We start from the raw sequence: 19,469 nt of genomic DNA, 5'->3' as shown, positions 1-19,469 counted from the left end.
GCAAGTCACCGTCCCTGTCCCACATGGGGCTCACAGTCTGAGTCAAAGGTAGAACAAATATTTAATCACTGTTTTACGGATGAGGAAATTGAGGCAGCCAGACAAGTGGGAGAGTTGGGATTAGAATCCAGAACCTCTGATTCTCAGGCCCCACGCGTTCTCCACTAGGTCACGGTACCTCCCTTGGCTCATCCAAAGGCATTCGTCCCATGGGAACAAGCCGCCAACCTCCCCGGCTCCCCTCCGCTTAGGGCCTGTCAATAAAAAAGTTGGCAAATCAGTCATTTCGATTCCCGGTGTCTGTACGATGCATCGGCAGGGGTTGGCAACGAGGGTCGGGACTCCCAGGGCAGTCTCCACCGTAGACCCAGTGATTCTCTCCCTTTTTTGCCGCGTTGTACTTCCCAAGCGCTTAGTACAGTGCTCAATAAATACAACTGAATGATGGTCCAGGGGCTCCTCAGGGTTCAGGGAGGTCATTTCTAAGTCAGCAGGGGCGTCACCCAAGCTCCCATAGACGCCCACAACACCGAGTGGCTACGCGCTCTGAAGGGGGTCAATCCTGCCCCGGTTTCTTGCCCTCACAGACCACAACTAGGGATGGGGTGGGTGCGACTTTTTTTTTTTTTATGGTACTTGTTAAGCACTTCATTGAGTAGTATTTATGAGCGCTTACTATGTGCAGAGCACTGTACTAAACGCTTGGAATGTACAATTCGGCAACAGATAGAGACAATCCCTGCCCAACGACGGGCTCCCAGTCTACTATGGGCCAGGCTCTGTACTAATTGCTGGGGTAGATATGAGATAATCAGGGTGGACCCAGTCCCCGTCCCCCATGGGACTCACAGCCTTAATCCCCATTTTATCGACGAGGGAACTGAGGCACAGAGAAATGAAGTGAGTTGCTCAAGGTCGGCCAACAGGCAATTGGCAGAGCCAGGGTGGGAACGCAGGTCCTTCTGACTCCCAGGCCTGAAGCAGTGTGGCTTAGTGGCAAGAGCCCAGGCTTGGGAGTCAGAGGCTGTGAGTTCTAATCCCCATCCTGCCATTTATTCATTCAATCGTATTTGAGCACTTACTATGTGCAGATCTCTGTACTGAGCGCTTGGAATGGACAATTCGGCAACAGAGCGAGACAATCCCTGCCCAACAGGCTCACAGTCTACTTAGCAGCTGTGTGACTTTGTGCAAGTCACTTAACTTCTCTGTGCCTCAGTTGCCTCCTCTGTAAAATGGGGATGAAGACTGTGAGCCCCACGTGAGACTATCTGATTACCTTGTATCCACCACCCCAGTGCTTAGAACAGTGCTTGGCACATAGTAAGCACTTAAATACCATCACCATTATGAGAAGCAGCATGGCTCAGTGGAAAGAACCCGGGCTTGGGAGTCAGAGGAAGCGGGTTCTAATCCCAGTTCCGCCGCTTGTCAGCTGTGTGGCCTTGGGCAAGTCACTTGACTTCTCTGTGCCTCAGATACCTCATGTGAAAAATGGGGATGAAGACAGAGCCCTAAGTGGGACAACCTGATTACCTTGAATCTACCCCAGTGCTTAGAACAGTGCTCGGCACCTAGTAAGCGCTTAAATACCAGTATTATTATTATTCTAGTCCCAGGGCCATGTTGCCTCGAGACTGGGTTAATGGTGCTCTGTCTGGGGCTGTGGGAAAGTTTGCATTGCCCCCACCGTGGTTTTCCTTTCCCCCCAAAGAGACCCTGCCCCTGGGTTGTGGCTAAAACCACCGAGCAGATGGGAATGGAGGGAGACTGTGTGCACGCCCTCTCCAGGCTTTCTTGCTACCCATCACTCGGAGGGGTAGACGCAGACACTCCCCATTAACCCGAGCGGGGTTTCCCATTCTCGCTTCCGGGCCCCAGCCCAGTCAAACTTGATGAGAGAGCAGAGACGAGGGAACCCTCCCATCCCTCAAACAGGAAACTGAGTCACGGAGGCAGGATCCAGCCCAACTCCTGCAGGGTCAGGGGCGAAGCCAGGATGAGCAACGCAACAGAGCGTGGCTCAGTGGAAAGAGCACAGGCTTGAGAGTCAGAGGTCATGGGTTCGAATCCCTGCTCTGCCACTTGTCAGCTGTGTGACTGTGGGCAAGTCACTTCACTGGGCCTCAGTTACCTCATCTGTAAAATGGGGATTAAGACTGTGAGCCTCACGTGGGACAACCTGATTACCCTGTATCTCCCCCAGCGCTTAGAACAGTGCTCTGCACATAGTAAGCACTTAAATACCACCATTACTAACAGAGGAGTCTGGGATGGTGACCCTACCAAAAGAGTCTCCATTGTGACTTTTTTTGAAAAAAAAAATAGTATTTGTTAAGCGCTTACTAGTACCTGGTGCTATACTAAGCACCGGAGTAGATACAAACTAATCAAGTTGGACAGTCCCTGTAATAATAATAATGATGGTATTTGTTAAGCACTTACTATGTGCCAAGCACTATTCTAAGCACTGGGGAGGATACAAGTCGATCAGGTTGTCCCACATGAGGCTCAGTCTTAATCCCCATTTTCCAGATGAGGTAACTGAGGCCCAGAGAAGTGAAGTGACTTGCCCAAAGTCACACAGCTGACAAGTGGCAGGTGGGGATTAGAACCCACGACCTCTGACTCCCAAGCCCGGGCTATTTCCACTGAGCCATGCTGCTTCCCCTATCCCACATAGGGGTCTCCATCTCAATCCCCCTTTTACAGATGAGGTAAGAGGCCCAGAGAAGTTAAGCAACTTGTCCAGGGTCACAATGCAGATAAGTGGTGGAGCCTGGATTTGAACCCAGGTCCTCCCAACCTGCAGACCGGTGTGTTTATCCACTTGGCCCGGGCTTGGGAGTCAGAGGCCATGGGTTCGAATCCTGACTCTGCCCCTTGTCAGCTGTGTGACTGTGGGCAAGTCACTTCACTTCCTCTGTGCCTCAGTTCCCTCATCTGTAAAATGGGGGTGAAGACTGAGCCTCACCTGGGATAACCTCATTCCCCTGTATCTTCCCCAGCACTTAGAACAGTGCTCTGCACGTAGTAAGCGCTTAACAAATACCAACATTAAATACCAACATTACGCTAGTGGCTCTTTGGTCCCCTCGTGGGGAAATCTGAGAGGAAGACAAATATTGGGTCTTTCCGATGGGGGTCCCAGGAGTGTGGGGGGAGGGAGGGGCGGAAAGCATCACGGGAGACGGCGGGGAGTCACAGAAAGTTCAGGACCACAGGACTGCCATGTGTAGCTCACATTACAACCTCACACTGCAGGCTGAATCATCCAAGTTTACAGTAGGTGACGTTCGGGGTTCAAAGAACACAAAACCAAGTCCGGCCACAACTCACAAACTTTGCCCCGGCTAAAGAAACGTGTCCTAGTGGCGAGAGGACAGAGGACAGGCCTCGTTGTTAGGAGACCTGCGTTCTGACCCTGACTCTGCCTATTGCTCACCGTGAGACCTCGGACAAGTCACTTCACCCCTCTGTGACTCAGTTTCCTCATCTGTAAAATGGAGGTTAAGACTGTGAGCCCCACTGCATCTACCTCAGCACTTAGAACGGTGCCGGGCACATAGTAAGTTCCTAGTGATTGTCAACAATAACAGGTTGAATTCGGTTCACTTTAGAAGCAATAGTCCACGGAAATAGAATGAATTATTTCCCAGCAGCCTGATAAGAGTCCAGGCTTCAGGAATAATAATAATGTTGGTATTTGTTAAGCACTTACTATGTGCAGAGCACTGTTCTAAGTGCTGCGGTAGATACAGGGTAATCAGACTGACCCATATGAGGCTCACAGTCTTCGTCCCCATTTTACAGATGAGGTCACTGAGGCCCAGAGAAGTTAAGTGACTTGCCCACAGTCACACAGCTGACAAAGTGGCAGAGCCGGGATTCCAACCCATGACCTCGGACTCCCAAGCCCGGGCTCTTAATAATAATGTTGTTGTTTGTTAAGCGCTTACAAAGTACGGGCTTTGGAGTCAGAGGTCATGGGTTCAAATCTCAGCTTGGCCATTTGTCAGCTGTGTGACTTTGGGCAAGTCACTTAACTTCTCGGTGCCTCAGTTACCTCATCTGTAAAATGGGGATGAAGACTGTGAGCCCCACGTGGGACAACCTGATGACCCTGTGTCTACCCCAGCGCTTAGAACAGTGCTCGGCACATAGTAAGCGCTTAACAAATACCAACATTAATTACTATGTGCAGAGCACTATTCTAAGCACTGGAGTAGATACAGGATAATCAGGTTGTCCCATGTGAGGCTCACATTTAATCCCCATTTTACAGATGAGGTAACTGAGGCCCAGAGAAGTGAAGTGTCTTGCCCACAGTCACACAGCTGACAAGTGGCAGAGCCGGGAGTCAAACTCATGACTTCTGACTCCGAAGCCCAGGCTCTTTCCACTGAGCCACGCTGCTCCTTCCACTGAGCCACGCTGAATAAAGGCCAAGAATGCCACCTAGGTAGTGGAAGCTTACCTTTGGTTCAGAGGAGATGCAGGGTAGAGATAAAATCAGTTCTAGTCTTTCTAAACTGTAGAGCAGTGTGGAAACACCAAGCCAGAATAGAAGGTAGGCAGGTCCTTCCTTCCAACTCCCAGTTCCACACTCTAACTACACAGCTCACAGGCCCAAAGCCCAAATATGCTCAATAATAATAATGATGATGGTATTTGTTGAACACTTACTATGTGCTAAATAATAATGTTGGTATTTATTGAGCACTTTCCAAGTGCCAAGCACTGCTGGGGTAGATCCAAGGTAGTCAGGTTGTCCCACGTGGGGGTAACAGACAATCCCCATTTTCCAGATGAGGGAACTGAGGCCCAGAGAAGTGACTTGCCCAAGGTCACACAGCGGACAAGTGGTGGAGCCAGGACTAGAACCCACAACCTCTGAATCCCAAGCCCAGGCTCTTTTCACTGAGCCACTCTGCTTCTCTTCTAAGCGCTGGGGTAGATAGAAGGCAATCAGGTTGTCCCATGTGCAGCTCACACTCTCAATCTCCACTTTACAGAGGTAACAGGGACACAGAAGTTAAGTGACTTGCCCAAAGTCACACAGTTGATAAGTGGTGGAGCCAGGATTAGAACCCACGACCTCTGACTGCCAAGCCCGGGCTCTTGCCACTAAGCCACACTGCTGCTAAACCCCATTAGGGAACAGCTGAAGAGAAAGGGAGGGCACAGAGAAGTTAGGTAATCCTCACCTGGCTCTTCCACAGAAGAGTTTCTGCAAGGCAGAGCAGCTGAGCTCGTCAATAGGTTGTGGAAGAGACAGGTTAGCGTATCGTGGAGGGCGAATAAGGAATTCAGCCCCTCGAGACGACCCAAGTGAGCCACCCTCCTCTTTTAGGGGCCACGCCACACCGCAGTTGAGCCGCTACGGTCAACTGGTGGCTGCGGTGTTTGGCCCACCTCACGTGGAAAAGCACCTCCGCCCCACCAGATGGGCATTTTGAGAGCCTGCCCAGGTAACTGGGTCACCAGAACTACATTTCCGGTTTGTAGTCTCAAGAAAAAACCAAGGCAAAAGAAACTGGGAGCTTAATAGTCATATTGTTTAATTAATGTAGCTCTTAAGAAACAGGAAAATTTGACAAAAGTAAAAGATTACTCTATAGAACAACCTTTGTGAATAAATATTTCATTCCAATAAATTTCAACTTAGGTAAGTTTCAATTCTTACAGACAAAAGGGTTTAACGAACATTCGATCCTCATTTGCCAGGCAAAGGAAGCGCTGTAGTTGAACCTTGCTTGTTACGGAAGGTACCTGGTAAAGTCGCCCACATTTTCCAACCCCCACAGAGACTTGTGAATACAGAAGTTTCAAATATGGCTTTATCAGTTGAAGAGAGACAAACGATCTGACGAGCCACGAACTGGAAGCAGAAATTTTGCTTTGACAACAAATCGAATCACTCTCTCCCTAAGATAACCTCTCCTGCTCCACTCCCACCCAAGCATGGAGCACGAGAGCACAAATAGAGAGAAGCAATTGGAACCCAGTAGGTTGTGGAGGTAATTTAAAAAGTCCTGACAGTCCACAACTCAAACACTTCAGCCTCCTGACCTACCATTCTTTTCAATTCCCGGCTGTGAGAAGTTCGGAGTTCTGTTGCCCTCCGGTCTTCCGTTCTAATTTTTCACCCAGTGTTTCAAACTCCGTATTAGTATTTAGACTTAAGGCGTCAAAGCGAGAATCTCAAAACTGGTTTCAAATCAGGGCTACATTTGACAGAAGCCCACAAATTTTTCACTTTGGTCAAAGCCCCCATTCTACCTTCACATGACTTTGGGCCAGGCAAACCAAGTTCAAAGTTGCAGGGTCAAAGGATTAAATAATATTGTGAAACCCAGAGAGGGCCAGGACCAGATACCTGATGAACTCTGGCCTTACTACCCACTCTTGAGGTCACGGTACAGACTTCCTTACAAAAGCCACTTCCAGCCATGGCCACAGCTGGACCAACGGGCAGTCCCTCTTTCCATCACACTCCTCTAACCTCACCCCTGTACAATTGTGAAGGCCCATCTAAATCTGACACCAACCTGGCTTTGAGCTTTTCACACTCTCAAATAAGATGCCTTCTTTGAATATTTGACTTCACTCGTTAACACTTACTGAGCAAGATGGCCATGGAGCTTGAAAATTTAGAAGATGGGGAGATCAACTGCTAGGTCAAAGCAGCATACCAAATGGCATTTACACCTCCCCCAAATATTAAACACACCCAAGTCATTCAGGTTTTGGTCCACATTCCCACAGCAAGGGTTGAGGGTTCTCAGCTGTGATATCAAGGCGGACATATCTCTTCCTGTTACCCTTGCTGGCCCCAATAAATTAACACAGGTTAGACTGATGCAACGGCAGTCCGACACATCCACGGGTCTCAGAAATGCTTAATGGCAACACACACTATATTTTCCAATTTTGCAGAATCACCCCCGGGGTCGACCCATCCTTAATGCAGCTCGCTCAGCTGAGGAGGCGTTTTCAAGCAGCACACAGATTTCAGAGACACCCATTAACCTTACATACACGATTTGGGACAATGAGGGCAGCAACAGATGCAAATTTAAGGGAAAAAACCCCTGGGGTTTGTGATTAATCGTTTCACACCACATACCTACTGGACGCCCAGCTCCTCCTGAACCCACATTTCTTCCTTCCCTATCGACTCTAGATGGCACTTAGAAGTAGCCACAGTTAAGTCGACTCAGCCAGAGCCATTCCAAGTCAAGAACTTAAGACCGACAGAAAAACAAATCTTTATTTCCACGAACTGTATAAATGTGATCCAAGTATGTCTCCAGCACTAGAGTTCTGAAAAGAAACATGCTATAAATAAGCAAATTAAACCTGTTCATTGATGCATATGGACTCCTAGATGTCAGGTTAGGCTGTTTCAGAAGACCACTCACAGTAAAAAGACATTTTAGTACAAAGTGTAGCATGATGTTAAGCTCTCTCAGCTTTAGCACATACACGTTCCACTTCCGGCAGAAAAATGCAGGGAGATTTTTAGCGTTACATTAAGCCGGACTGCTTAAATGGCATCGATATCAATGTCGTCTTCCTTGTTGCCTGCAGACTTCACAGTTTCAACTTTAGGTACGCTGGCCGTCTTCGAGTACACCACCTAGTTAAGAAGAAATGCTTTAATATGACTCATGCCCCTCTGAAGCACAATAGTTCGGCTCTTAGGTTAAGAGCAGAAATCAAGAGCCAGATGCCTGACGGCCTAACAGAATCGAGTGTAACACTCATATCAAAGTACATTGCTCTCAGTTGGATCCTTGACGTGCCTTTTTATTCAAGTAAAACCTTAGAGTTACACCTCATCTGAATACCTGTAATTAATTTGTATCGCTGTCTGTCTCCCCACTGGCCCCAAGACTCCTTGTGGGCAGAGAATGTTTTTGTTGCACTCTATTCTTCCAAGTGCCTAGTACAGTGCTCTGCACACACTAAGCACTCAAATAACTGAATTGGAAGGCTTGAAAAGGATGGCAGGAAGGAGGTAATAGTTGGAGGGTCAGGGACTTACACTGTTGACTGCATGTAGAAACGTATTCAGTTTTACAGAATATTCCCTGGGCACTACTGAACTAAGCGCTCAGGAAAGTACAATGGAAATACAAGCTAAACGCAGGACATTAAAATCTTACAAGGCAAATTAGGAAGCCAAAGATCCAACAGAGGTCCTCAGCACCTCCAATCCTTCATTCTTCAGGTTCATTCATTAGTATTTATTGAGCGCTTACTATGTGCAGAGCACTGTACTCAGCGCTTGGAGCATACAATTCGGCAACAGAGAGACACAATCCCCGCACGATAACGGGCTCACAGTCTAAACGTGTTCACAAGCAGTCACTGCAATTGCAGTAACCCTGGACCGCAAAGTGGCACCGGAACGTACCTCGATATTTTCATCTTCATCTTCTTCTCCACCAGATGATTCTTCCTCCGCTTCCTTCAGCCATTTAATAAAAGGCTCTGCTTTGACACGGATCTCTTTGGCAAGCTCTTTTGAGACGTATTTCTTCGAAGCCTACAGAAAGGTTTCACAATACTTAAAATACACCCCGAACTCTAATCCTGACCTTCCTAAGGCAGTCAGCTGGCTTCTGTTGGAAACCACTGGACCGACCCTGTCAAAGTCTATATAACAGACAGTCTCACTTGAAAGCGACCGCTGGAATAGGTTAGCCTTTCTTTTACTATAGCAAGCTCAAAATTGAGTCAGACAACATTGTCTGCCACAGAGTGTTACTTGCATAGCAATTCGTTTTTAAGATCTCAACCCAAAGATTACTTCCGTAAGTTACAACTTCGTAAAATAGGTTTTTAAATGAAGGATATAGGCCATGCCCAGTACTGAGGACTGGTGAGGAAATAGGGGTAAGAAACAAGGCTTAAACATCATTCCACAAAACAAGAGCTGGCAAATCAATGCTATTTAGGCCACTGTTCTGGCAAATAGCTGAAATCAGGCTTCTCAACAGTAAGGGTGGATTTTGAATGATTCTTCCCCGCCCCATCTAATAATTTTGTCTCTACGGAATATTTCACAGTGGGATTTACGGGTAACTTTTGAGAAGACCACTTTCCCCTTGTGCCTACCTTTTCTGACCAGCTAATTATGACCTCTTCTTCCAAAAGGTCTGCATCATACATTTCCTTTAAAATATGTGGAATTTTGGTGATAAGCTGAGCTTGATGCATGGCTACAACACACTCCATGCCGTGGAGAAGGTATCTCTGGGCTTTTTTGTTGTTGTGGCAAAACTGTAGACAAAGAGACAACATGGCATAAGCTGGTATTTTAAATTACTTTTGTTTTACCAGTGATCTAGGTCTGAGAAGATGACCGCCGCCGCAGTCATTTTAAGTACTCACTAACCCCACCCCAGGCCCCACATTTGTCAAACTAGACAGAAACTTTGCTTCCTTACACGGAGGAAATGGCGTCGGTATTTTTTAATTTGTTCACGGATCTTCTCATTGAATAGGACTTCAGTTAAAACTAGAGGACCCATAACTTTTACATCCAGTCTCTCTGCTTCTGCAACAATTTCTTTGTCCGAAGTGTCAATAGCACCTTCTTCTTTCTTTTTCTGTAAAAAAGGAGGGAAGAGTAGGTGATTTTTATTGGTTCATGACAACTACCAAAGTCCTACCTCAAAACTGTTCTGTGACTAATTTGCATCATGCATATTCTAATAATAATAATAATGCTGGTATACGTTAAGCGCTTACTACATGCAGAGCACTGTTCTTAGCGCTGGGGGAGCTACAAGGTAATCAGGTTGTCCCACGTTAGGCTCAGTCTTAATCCCCATTTTACAGATGAGGGAACTGAGGCACAGAGAAGTGAAGTGACTTGCCCAGTCACATAGCTGACAAGTGGCAGAGCTGGGATTCAAACCCATGACCTGACTCCCAAGCCCGTGCTCGTTCTACTGAGCCACACTGCTTCTCTACCAGTGCTCAACGTTTTACTGTTGCTCCTAGTAAGTTCTTGATAAATCCTGGGTGTCAGGGGAATTTAGGCCATGGAACACACCTTGACCAACAACCCTGCCTGTCTGTGTACAGGCCACATTCTAGCCTGTAAGGACAGCCAACCACCCCAAAAGGGGGTTGAGCACTCACAATGTGGAACACATGAAACTTATTCTCCCAATGACTACCTGCAAGGAGGGATTAAAAGGATTAGAGGAAAAGGGCACGTCAAGTTTCCAGGACCATAATTTTACCTTAACGAAGTCAAATAATATATTGACTCTCTCTTCAATCGTCCTTTCCAGGTCATCGCTAAGCGTCAGGACTTTTGCATGATCACTGATTTCATCCATTCTGCGTCTCTGAGCTTCTTCCGTTGTTTCTTCTCCCCAATCTTCATCCTCATCTTCCTCCTGCACCAAGCACGGTACATTAACGAACGACGAACATTTTAAATGTAATAGAAGACTCAGGCGCCCCTTCGATTCCGCTGTCTGCTCCCATGCAGAGAAATGTTAACTAAGTGACCCAATGGTGATTGGTCTGAATATTGCTACTCCATGAATGATAGCCCACAAAAAATGCGGTCAGGAGCCGAGCCACACTAAAATCCATTCTCTGAACTCAGCCGTGAATTTCAAGACAGTAGCTTGAAATGCCCACCTCCTGCAAGAGGCCTCCCTTGATTCAGTCCTCATTTCCTTTCCTCCCACTCCCTTCTGCATCGCCCAGACTCACTCCTTTTATCAATTTGCCCACCAGTCCCAGAGCACTTATGTACATAGTAGTCATTTATGTATATCAATGTCTGTCTTCCCCTCTAAACTCATGGACAGGGAATGCATTGTGGTGTTCTCACCTAAGCCTTTAGTACAGTGCTGTGCACACAGTAAGGACTCAATGAACATGATTAAAGCTCTACTTCAGAAGAGAAGGAAAACCTGTTGGATTTGAAGCCATAGGATCCCTCCCATCAATAAATACTACCACCACCACATAATCCACTTGACCCGGACACCGCCCTATACCTACCACAACATGGGGAGGATTAATCTCATTTGGTGGTGGTGGTGTCGTCTCATTGCTGGACACAGTACCATTTTCCTTGTCCTTGCCCTTTCGGTTTTTCTTTTCTTTTTCTTTCTTCCCTGTACCACTGTCACTATTCTCTGAGAAATAAAAAACATTGAAAATAGCAATTATTTTAGAAGTTCATCCAATGAGATGAGTAAGCAGTCAGTGGTATTTGCGTGTTTACTAAGGGCCGAGCAAGGTCTTAGTAGCCTGGGAGAGTTGGTAGTCAGGATTCCTGCCCATGAGGAGCTTAGAGTTCTAGTTACTATGGTGCCTAAGTGCTTACTATTTGCCAACCACTGCGTTAAACAAGGGAGTAGACAAGACTCCACAGTTTAAGCAGGAGGGAGTAGGGTTTAATCCCCATTTTTATACATGAGGGAACTGAGGCACAATGACGTGTCTTGTCCAAGGACACACAGCAGGTAAGGAGGCAGAGCTGGGATTAGAACCCAGGTACTGACTCCTAGGCACACCCTTTCTGCTCTCAAGTTCTTGATTCCCTGCCTCCAATTGACAGTGTTAAACTCAATAAGGTTTGGTCTGTTCCCCTTCACCCCCAAACATCCTCTTCTCAATATACAAAGCAACTGTTTTCCATGCAGAGATCTGGTTTAAAAAAAGTCAGATTAACCCCAGGGGACTGTTAGCTCCTTGAGGGCAGGTATCAGGTCTACACACTCTGTTGTACTCCTCCCAGTACAGCTCCCTGAAGAGATTAAGTGCTTGAAAGCATTGACTGACTATATGCACCAAAATTTGATACTTACAAAAATTAATGTATACTAGTTTAATGAAACTATACCACTCGCTGTAATATGCATTTTTTTGGGCTTCTTTTTCTAACACTGTCACAGTCTATATAACAGATGGTCTCATTTAAAAGAGACCACTGGAATAGGTTAGGCTTTTTTTTTTTATTATAGCAAGCTCAAAATTGAGTCAGACAACGGTGTCTGCCACAGAGTGTTACTTGCATGAAAATTCATTACAAGACTCTCAACCCACGGATCCTCCAGTTACAGAACCTGGTTTAAAATGGACAGGGTTTTAGCTATGACGCCTTGCATCAGAACAGAATGAACTATGAAACATAACTGCAGCATATATATTAGACAGTTTCCAGAGTCACAAAAAAGTCATTCATGTCCCCAAGTAAAAAGAACACTCACCAGGTGGGTTTTTGAGAATGAAAGTGCAGAGTTTATGGTTTGTGTCAAGCATGCCTCGAAAGCCACAGGCTTTGCAAGAGTTACCTATTGTTTGTTTCTTAGGGTTGACATGCTGTCAGAGAAAGTGGAAAAAAAAAATGACAAAATTCAATGATAATATTCACAGAGGGCATTATTTTCATTAGCCTGAGTTAGTTCAAGCAGTGGTGAACGATCACAAGTTTAAGTCTTGAAAGTAAACACATAAACAGGGCAACTGCTCCCTTCCCCCCACAAGTGTAAGGTTACAATGTGTTAGGATGCACATTTCATTAAGCATTTGGGTAGACATCTTGCATTAGTCTTAGCACAAAACACAAATTCTTTTTTGGTCCCTGCATTCATAAAACCAAATTCTCACTTACTAAGACCTTCTAAAGCACTCACCAGATCAGTTTCAGGATTCTCACACTCAGGACAGAGAACAAATTTTTTAATGAACCCATCCAACATGTCTTGCAGCTTATTCGCCTCATGAGATCCATTGACAATGTAACGGTCATTCTTAACATCAAACTGGGTCTGTGCTCCCAGCTCACAACCAAAATATTTGGTGGGATCTTAGAAGAAAAGAAAACAAACAGGCTTCCTTCAGCATGATTCAACTATTACATTACACAGGAGCTAAATTACACCCACCTCATGAAAAGCTAGCACTATGTAACCAAGTCAACACCAACACAAATAAACGGGCTTTTAAAAAGATCCGACAGATGAGTTAAAAAGCCGTGCGCTGGCAATGCTCGGATACACCCCACTCGTTAACTACAAAGCACAACTGACATGTTTGCCAGCTTGCTGGGTAACGAATTCCTCTACCCACAAATTCTTCAGCGGTTTCCTTAGACTACTAAGTATCACTCTGTACTTCCAGGGCTTCTCAAAGGGGTATTACTTACACGTTGGAGGCCGATTAAGCGCCTTTGCAACGTCAACCATGTTGACTATAACTGTCTTGATTCCATTTCCTTTGCCCTCAACCTAAAGGAGAGAAGAATTCACTGTTATCTAGGATTTCAAAGCAGCCTGCGATGCTCCCCCGTCCTGGTCTCCCCGAGGGTCAGAAGTCAAAGCGCTCACACGTTCTGCACGTGTCTCTAGTGGGGTTCAAGGGCAGGAAGCGTTACCTTCGCAATCAGACGGGGCATTTTGTAGCGATAGAACTGATCCGAAACACTGCGGTTGACGTTGACAGACATTTTGGCTTATTAGTAGCTTTATCAATAAGGTGAAGAGATCTTTGATTGCAACTTTTTGGTATCTTCTGTCTGGAGAAGAAGGGATGACATAAACGACTGCAAGAGTTCTCGGTCTCTGACATGAAAAAGTTTTCACCACTGAAGCTGTAAGCTTCTTGCTGGTATGCTATGTTTCCCCAATACAGGTACCAGTGGCTGCGCAACAGCTCTGAAACACAAGGAACAGAGAGCAGATTTAATGAGGATTTTCAAATAGCGAGGCTTCCTATTCTTCACCACGGGACCACACGGAAGTCAGGGAAATTGTCCGTCGTGGCACCCCCAAAGCGAAAAGCGCATTTAACCAAGCTCTCACAAGGCTGTGCTGTGTCCTCTACTTGAAAGAGTTCATTTCACGGACCACAATGAGAGGACGAGAGAAACGTTTATTTTAAAGAGAGACACCGCTGGGGCTAATGCGGCCAAATCAGTTCAGAATGCCACTACCCCCAAACACCCCCAGTGTTGGGAAACAGTTTGGAGCTGGCAGCTTTCCTAGAAGGAAAGCAGGTGTTTTTCAAGGACCAAAACCCCATTTGGTTATCAACGGGGCTCAGTCATGCCAGTCGTGCCTCAGTTCGAAAGGGAATTCCGAAGCGGACGTACGGAGTTCAAATACACCGTGGAAAAACATAGCCGAATGCAGGTTATCTATAAACACTGTAAGAGGACACCTCCTTGGAGATTTTCCTATGAGATACGGTAAGCCCACTTACTTTCCCTGGGTTCCACTGGAAAAACATCATTGCTGGCGAGGCAGCACCTCATTATGCATTCCCCAACTGCCCGGGCTCAAAATAGATCTGGGACACCCCGACCCAGATTCATTCAATCGTATTGACTGAGTTGTTTACTCTGTGCAGGGCACTGTCCTATCGTAGAGAAGCAGGGTGGCTCAGAGGGAAGAGCCTGGGCTTGGGAGTCAGAGGTCATGGGTTCTAATCCCAGCTCTGCCCCTTAGCTGTGTGACTTTGGGCAAGTCACTTCAACTGGGCCTCAGTTACCCCATCTGTAAAATGAGGATGAAGACTGTGAGCCCCACGTGGGACAACCTGATCACCTTGTATCCTCCTCACTGCTTTGCACAGAGTAAGCGCTTTACCAAGGCCATTATCATTGTTACTATTCATTCAATCATATTGACAGAGCGCTTACTGTGTGCAGGGCCCTGTCCTAAGCACAATTGGGCAACAAAAGACAATCCCTACCCAACCCCAGCTCCCTGTCTTCAGGCAGCTTCCACCTGAAGCAGTTTAGGATTGTGTAGCAGCTGCTCCCCATTTAAATACAAAGAAAACCCCAACAGCTTCAGCTTTAAAAAAAAATATGAAGATTTGGGGGTGAACTTTTCCATTAAAAAAAAAACAAAAAACTTCAGCTTTAAAAAAAAAAGTGAAGATTTGGGGGTGGACTTTTTGCATCCAACAAGGGGGGAGAGATTGGTGGGCATGGGGGGGAAGGGGGCTCTCTCCTGCAGCAGCTTCAGATTGGCATAGGCACTACACTGAGGGAGAGGTCAGGGAAGGGCAGAGGCAAGGGGGGAGGGTGAAGGGAAGGTGGAACAATGGGACAACCTGATTGCCTTCCATCTTCCCCAGTACTTAGCACCTAGTAAACCCTTAAATACCAACATTACAGAGAAACAGCCTGGCTTGGTGGAAAGAGCCTGGGCTTGGGAGTCAGAGGTGGTGGGTTCTAATCCCAGCCCCGCCCCTTGTCTAATGGGTGACCTTGGGCGAATCACTTGTTCCCTCCTCTGTAAAATGGGGATTAAAACTGGGAGCCCCACGTGGAACCACCTGATGACCTTGTAATCCCCACCCAAGCACTTGGAACAGTGCTTTGCACACAGTAAGCACTTAAATACCATTATTATCCCAGCTCTGCCCCTTGTCTACTGGGTGACCTTGGGCGACTCACTCCTCTGGGCCTCAGTTCCCTCATCTGTAAAATGGGGATTAGAACTGGGAGCTCCACGTGGGACCACCTGATTACCTTGTATCCCCCCTCAAGGGTTTACAACAGTGCTTGGCACCTAGTAAGCGCTTAACAAATACCACCACCATTATTATTAAGCCCGGCTCCACTTGTTTGCTGGGTGACCTTGGTCGAGTCACTCCTCTGGGCCTCAGTTCCCTCATCTGTAAAATGGGGATTAGAACTGGGAAGCTCCACGTGGGACCACCTGATGACCTTATGCCCCCCCTCAAGCGCTCACAACAGTGCTTGGCGCCTAGTAAGCGCCTAACAAATACCACCACCATCATTATTATCCCGGCTCCACTTGTCTGCTGGGTGACCTTGGTCGAGTCACTTCTCGGGGCCTCAGTTCCCTCATCCGTAAAATGGGGATTAAAACTGGGAAGCCCCACGTGGGACCACCTGATGACCTTGTAACCCCACCCAAGCGCTTACAACAGTGCTTGGCACATAGCAAGCGCTTAATACCACCATCATCATTATTCCGGCTCCACCACTTGTCTGCTGGGTGACCTTGGGCGAGTCACTTGCCTGGGCCTCAGTTCCCTCATCTGTAAAAAGGGGATTGGAAAACAAAAAGGGGGGGGGGGGGAAGCCCCAGGTCTCTCCCCCCCCAGCACTTAAATACCGTCCTTATATTATCGTTATTACTTGGCTGGTCAATTGAGGCAGGGGGAGGGAGGGCGGGCCTTCCCCTCCCCCACCCCCGCGCGGGCGATGACTCATCAATGCAGCAATTAAGCACTGAGTCAGCGCTCCAGGAGGGGCCGCGCATGCGCACGGCGCCCGGGCTCGTTCCCCGCCAGCCGGAGGGCCGGGGCCGCCCTCCCCCACTGCGCAGGCGCCCTCCCACTGCGCACGCGCCCCCCTCCACTGCGCACGCGCCCTCCCCCCCCCCCCCACTGCGCAGGCGCCCCAAGCACTGGCCGGGGTGGGGGGGAAGGGGGAATCACGAGGAAGAGGCGCCATTTTGCGCCGCCGCCATCTTTCCCCCGCCAACCTCAACCGACGCGCCCCCCCCCCCCCCACCCCTTCGTCCCGCCACTCACCGTTTTCGTCAAATAAAGACATAAACCCAACGCGGCTCGCCCGGGACTGGGAGGAAGTGTCTGAGGCGCGTTCTAAAGAAGAGTCCCAGCAGGAGGAGGCGGTGCGGGAGGAGCGGCCCGGGCCTGGGGGCGCCGCCGACCAGCGGGGGGGGGGAAGGGGAGGTTGGCCCGGCGACGACTGGGGAGTCCGCACCCGGGAGCCTGGCGACCTGGGGGGGAGGAGAGACAAAGACAAGCGGGCTGTTAGCGGGGGGTGAGAGTCGTCCTCCCGCGGAAAAGGGGCACGAGCCGCCGCCGCCGCACCTCACCTCTGCAACCTTCTCGCTCGGACTGAACAACGCCAACGCCGCCGCCGCAATCTCTCTCCCCCCGGGGCGGCCTCCTCCCGCCCCCCCGCCCTTCCCATTGGCCGCCGCCCCGCCGGGGCCCCGCCGCCATTGGTTGCCGCCCCCTGCCAATCAACGCCCCTTCCCGCCCCCCCAGGACATCGCCTCTAGAGCCTTCGCTCGCTCATCCCCCACCCCCCCCCCCGCCCCGCCCTTCGCGGCCGGATCTCGCGAGAACGAGACCCGGGCGGCTGTTGGGGCTTTGTCAGTTTCGGTCTCGCGCCCGGGGGCGCGCGGGTTGGGGGGGGGGGGAATGGCGGTTGGGCGGTTTCGAGGCCCCCCCCCCGCTTTTCCCGCGAAAGCGGGTCACGTGGCCCGGCTCCCCTCAGCCGCGTGACCTGGGGCCTCCCCTCTGCGACGCCACTGAGCTTCGCCCTTGTCTAAAGAGGGGGGCTGACATAGGTTTAATAATAATAATGGTGGCATTGGTTAAGCGCTTACTAGGTGCAGGGCACTGTTCTAAGCGCTGGGGGAGATCCAGGGTCATCAGGTGGTCGCACGGGAGGCTCCCAGTCTGAATCCCCATTTTGCAGAGGAGGTCACTGAGGCCCAGAGAATAATAATAAGAATAATGTTGGCATTTATTAAGCGCTTACTTTGTGCAGAGCACTGTTCTAAGCGCTGGGGGAGATCCAGGGTCATCAGGTGGTCCCACGGGAGGCTCCCAGTCTGAATCCCCATTTTGCAGAGGAGGTCACTGAGGCCCAGAGAATAATAATAAGAATAATGTTGGCATTTATTAAGCGCTTACTTTGTGCAGAGCACTGTTCTAAGCGCTGGGGGAGATCCAGGGTCATCAGGTGGTCCCACGGGAGGCTCCCAGTCTGAATCCCCATTTTGCAGAGGAGGTCACTGAGGCCCAGAGAATAATAATAAGAATAATGTTGGCATTTATTAAGCGCTTACTTTGTGCAGAGCACTGTTCTAAGCGCTGGGGGAGATCCAGGGTCATCAGGTGGTCCCACGGGAGGCTCCCAGTCTGAATCCCCATTTTGCAGAGGAGGTCACTGAGGCCCAGAGAATAATAATAAGAATAATGTTGGCATTTATTAAGCGCTTACTTTGTGCAGAGCACTGTTCTAAGCGCTGGGGGAGATCCAGGGTCATCAGGTGGTCCCACGGGAGGCTCCCAGTCTGAATCCCCATTTTACAGAGGAGGTCACTGAGGCCCAGAGAAGTGAAGTGACTTGCCCACAGTCACCCAGCTGACAAGTGGCAGAGCTGGGATTCGAAACTGCGACCTCTGACTCCCAAGCCCAGGCTCTTTCCACTGAGTCATGCTGCTTGTTTAATAATAAAAATAATAATAATGACATTGGTATTTGTTAAGCGCTTACTATGGGCCCAGCACTGTTCTCACAGCACTGTAATAACGTGGTGCCCAGGTTGTCCCACTTGGGGCTCACGGTCTTCGTCCCCATTTTCCAGATGAGGGAACTGAGGCCCAGAGAAGTGAAGTGACTGGCCCCAAGTCACAGTCTTTGTTCCCCTTTTACAGATGAGGTCACTGAGGCACAGAGAAGAATAGTGGTGGTAATTGTTAAGCACTAACTATGGGCCAAGCACTGTTCTAAGCACTGGGATAGATAAAAGGTCATCAGGTTGTCCCACTTGGGGCTCACAGTCTTCATGCCCATTTTCCAGATGAGGTAACTGAGGCCCAGAGAAGTGAAGTGACTTGCCCACAGTCACACAGCTAAGTGGCAGAGCAGGGATTAGAACTCACGACCTCTGACTCCCAAGCCCAGGCTCTTTCCACTAAGCCACACTGCTTCTTGGTACTGAGGGACAGAGAAGTGAAGTGACATGCCCAAGGTCACCACAGCTGACATGCGTCAGAGTAGGAATTCGAACCCATGACCTCTGACTCCCAAGCCCGGGCTCTTTCCACTGAGCCATGCTGCTTCTCTAAGCACTGGGGTGGGGCGTGCATACAAGGTAATCAAGTTGGGGAAGCAGCGTGGCTCAGTGAAAAGAGCCTGGGCTTCAGAGTCAGAGGTCATGGGTTCGACTCCTGGCTCCGCCACTTGTTAGCTGTGTGACTGTGGGCAAGTCACTTCACTTCTCTGTGCCTCAGTTACCTCATCTGTAAAATGGGGATTAACTGTGAGCCTCACGTGGGACAACCTGATGACCCTGTATCTTCCCCAGCGCTTAGAACAGTGCTCTGCACATAGTAAGCACTTAACAAATACCAACATTATTATTATTATTAAGTTGCCCCACATGGGGCTCACAGCCTTGATCCTTATTTTACAGATGAGGAAACTGAGGCCCAGAGAAGTGAAGTGACTTGCCCACAGTCACACAGCTGACAAGTGGTGGAGCCAGGAATAGAACCCATAACCTCTGACTCCCAAGCCCGGGCTCTTTCCACTGAACCACGCTGCTTCAGGCGGTGGTAATTAAGTGCCAACGATGACAATAATAATTATGGTACTCGTTAAGGGCTTACTCCGCGCCAGGCCCCGTACTGAGTGCCGGGGTGGATACCAGAGAAGCAGCATGGCAGAGTGGCTACAT

General features: G+C 48.8%; 1 protein-coding gene and 2 non-coding genes across 3 annotated transcripts; all 3 read right to left on the bottom strand.

Moving 5' to 3' along the window:
- Positions 1–5,542: 5,542 nt before the first annotated feature.
- Positions 5,543–16,945, bottom strand: EIF5 (eukaryotic translation initiation factor 5). The gene is made up of 12 exons (XM_029060520.2): positions 16,869–16,945; positions 16,561–16,769; positions 13,421–13,700; positions 13,193–13,274; positions 12,681–12,853; positions 12,255–12,366; positions 11,041–11,177; positions 10,263–10,421; positions 9,459–9,620; positions 9,127–9,291; positions 8,423–8,554; positions 5,543–7,642 (listed from the first exon to the last, which is right to left on the bottom strand). Exons 3-12 carry the CDS (start codon positions 13,490–13,492, stop codon positions 7,550–7,552), a joined length of 1,287 nt encoding a protein of 428 aa, XP_028916353.1. The 5' UTR covers positions 13,493–13,700; positions 16,561–16,769; positions 16,869–16,945; the 3' UTR covers positions 5,543–7,549.
- On the bottom strand, positions 8,654–8,778 carry LOC114815577. The gene has a single exon (XR_003763377.1). It is a non-coding gene; the product is annotated as a small nucleolar RNA SNORA28 (small nucleolar RNA).
- LOC114815561 lies at positions 11,930–12,057 on the bottom strand. The gene has a single exon (XR_003763354.1). It is a non-coding gene; the product is annotated as a small nucleolar RNA SNORA28 (small nucleolar RNA).
- Positions 16,946–19,469: the final 2,524 nt, after the last annotated feature.

This window comes from Ornithorhynchus anatinus, chromosome 1 (assembly GCF_004115215.2).
Source record: "Ornithorhynchus anatinus isolate Pmale09 chromosome 1, mOrnAna1.pri.v4, whole genome shotgun sequence".
Lineage (NCBI taxonomy): Eukaryota > Metazoa > Chordata > Mammalia > Monotremata > Ornithorhynchidae > Ornithorhynchus > Ornithorhynchus anatinus.
This window is presented reverse-complemented; position numbering and strand designations above follow the sequence as displayed.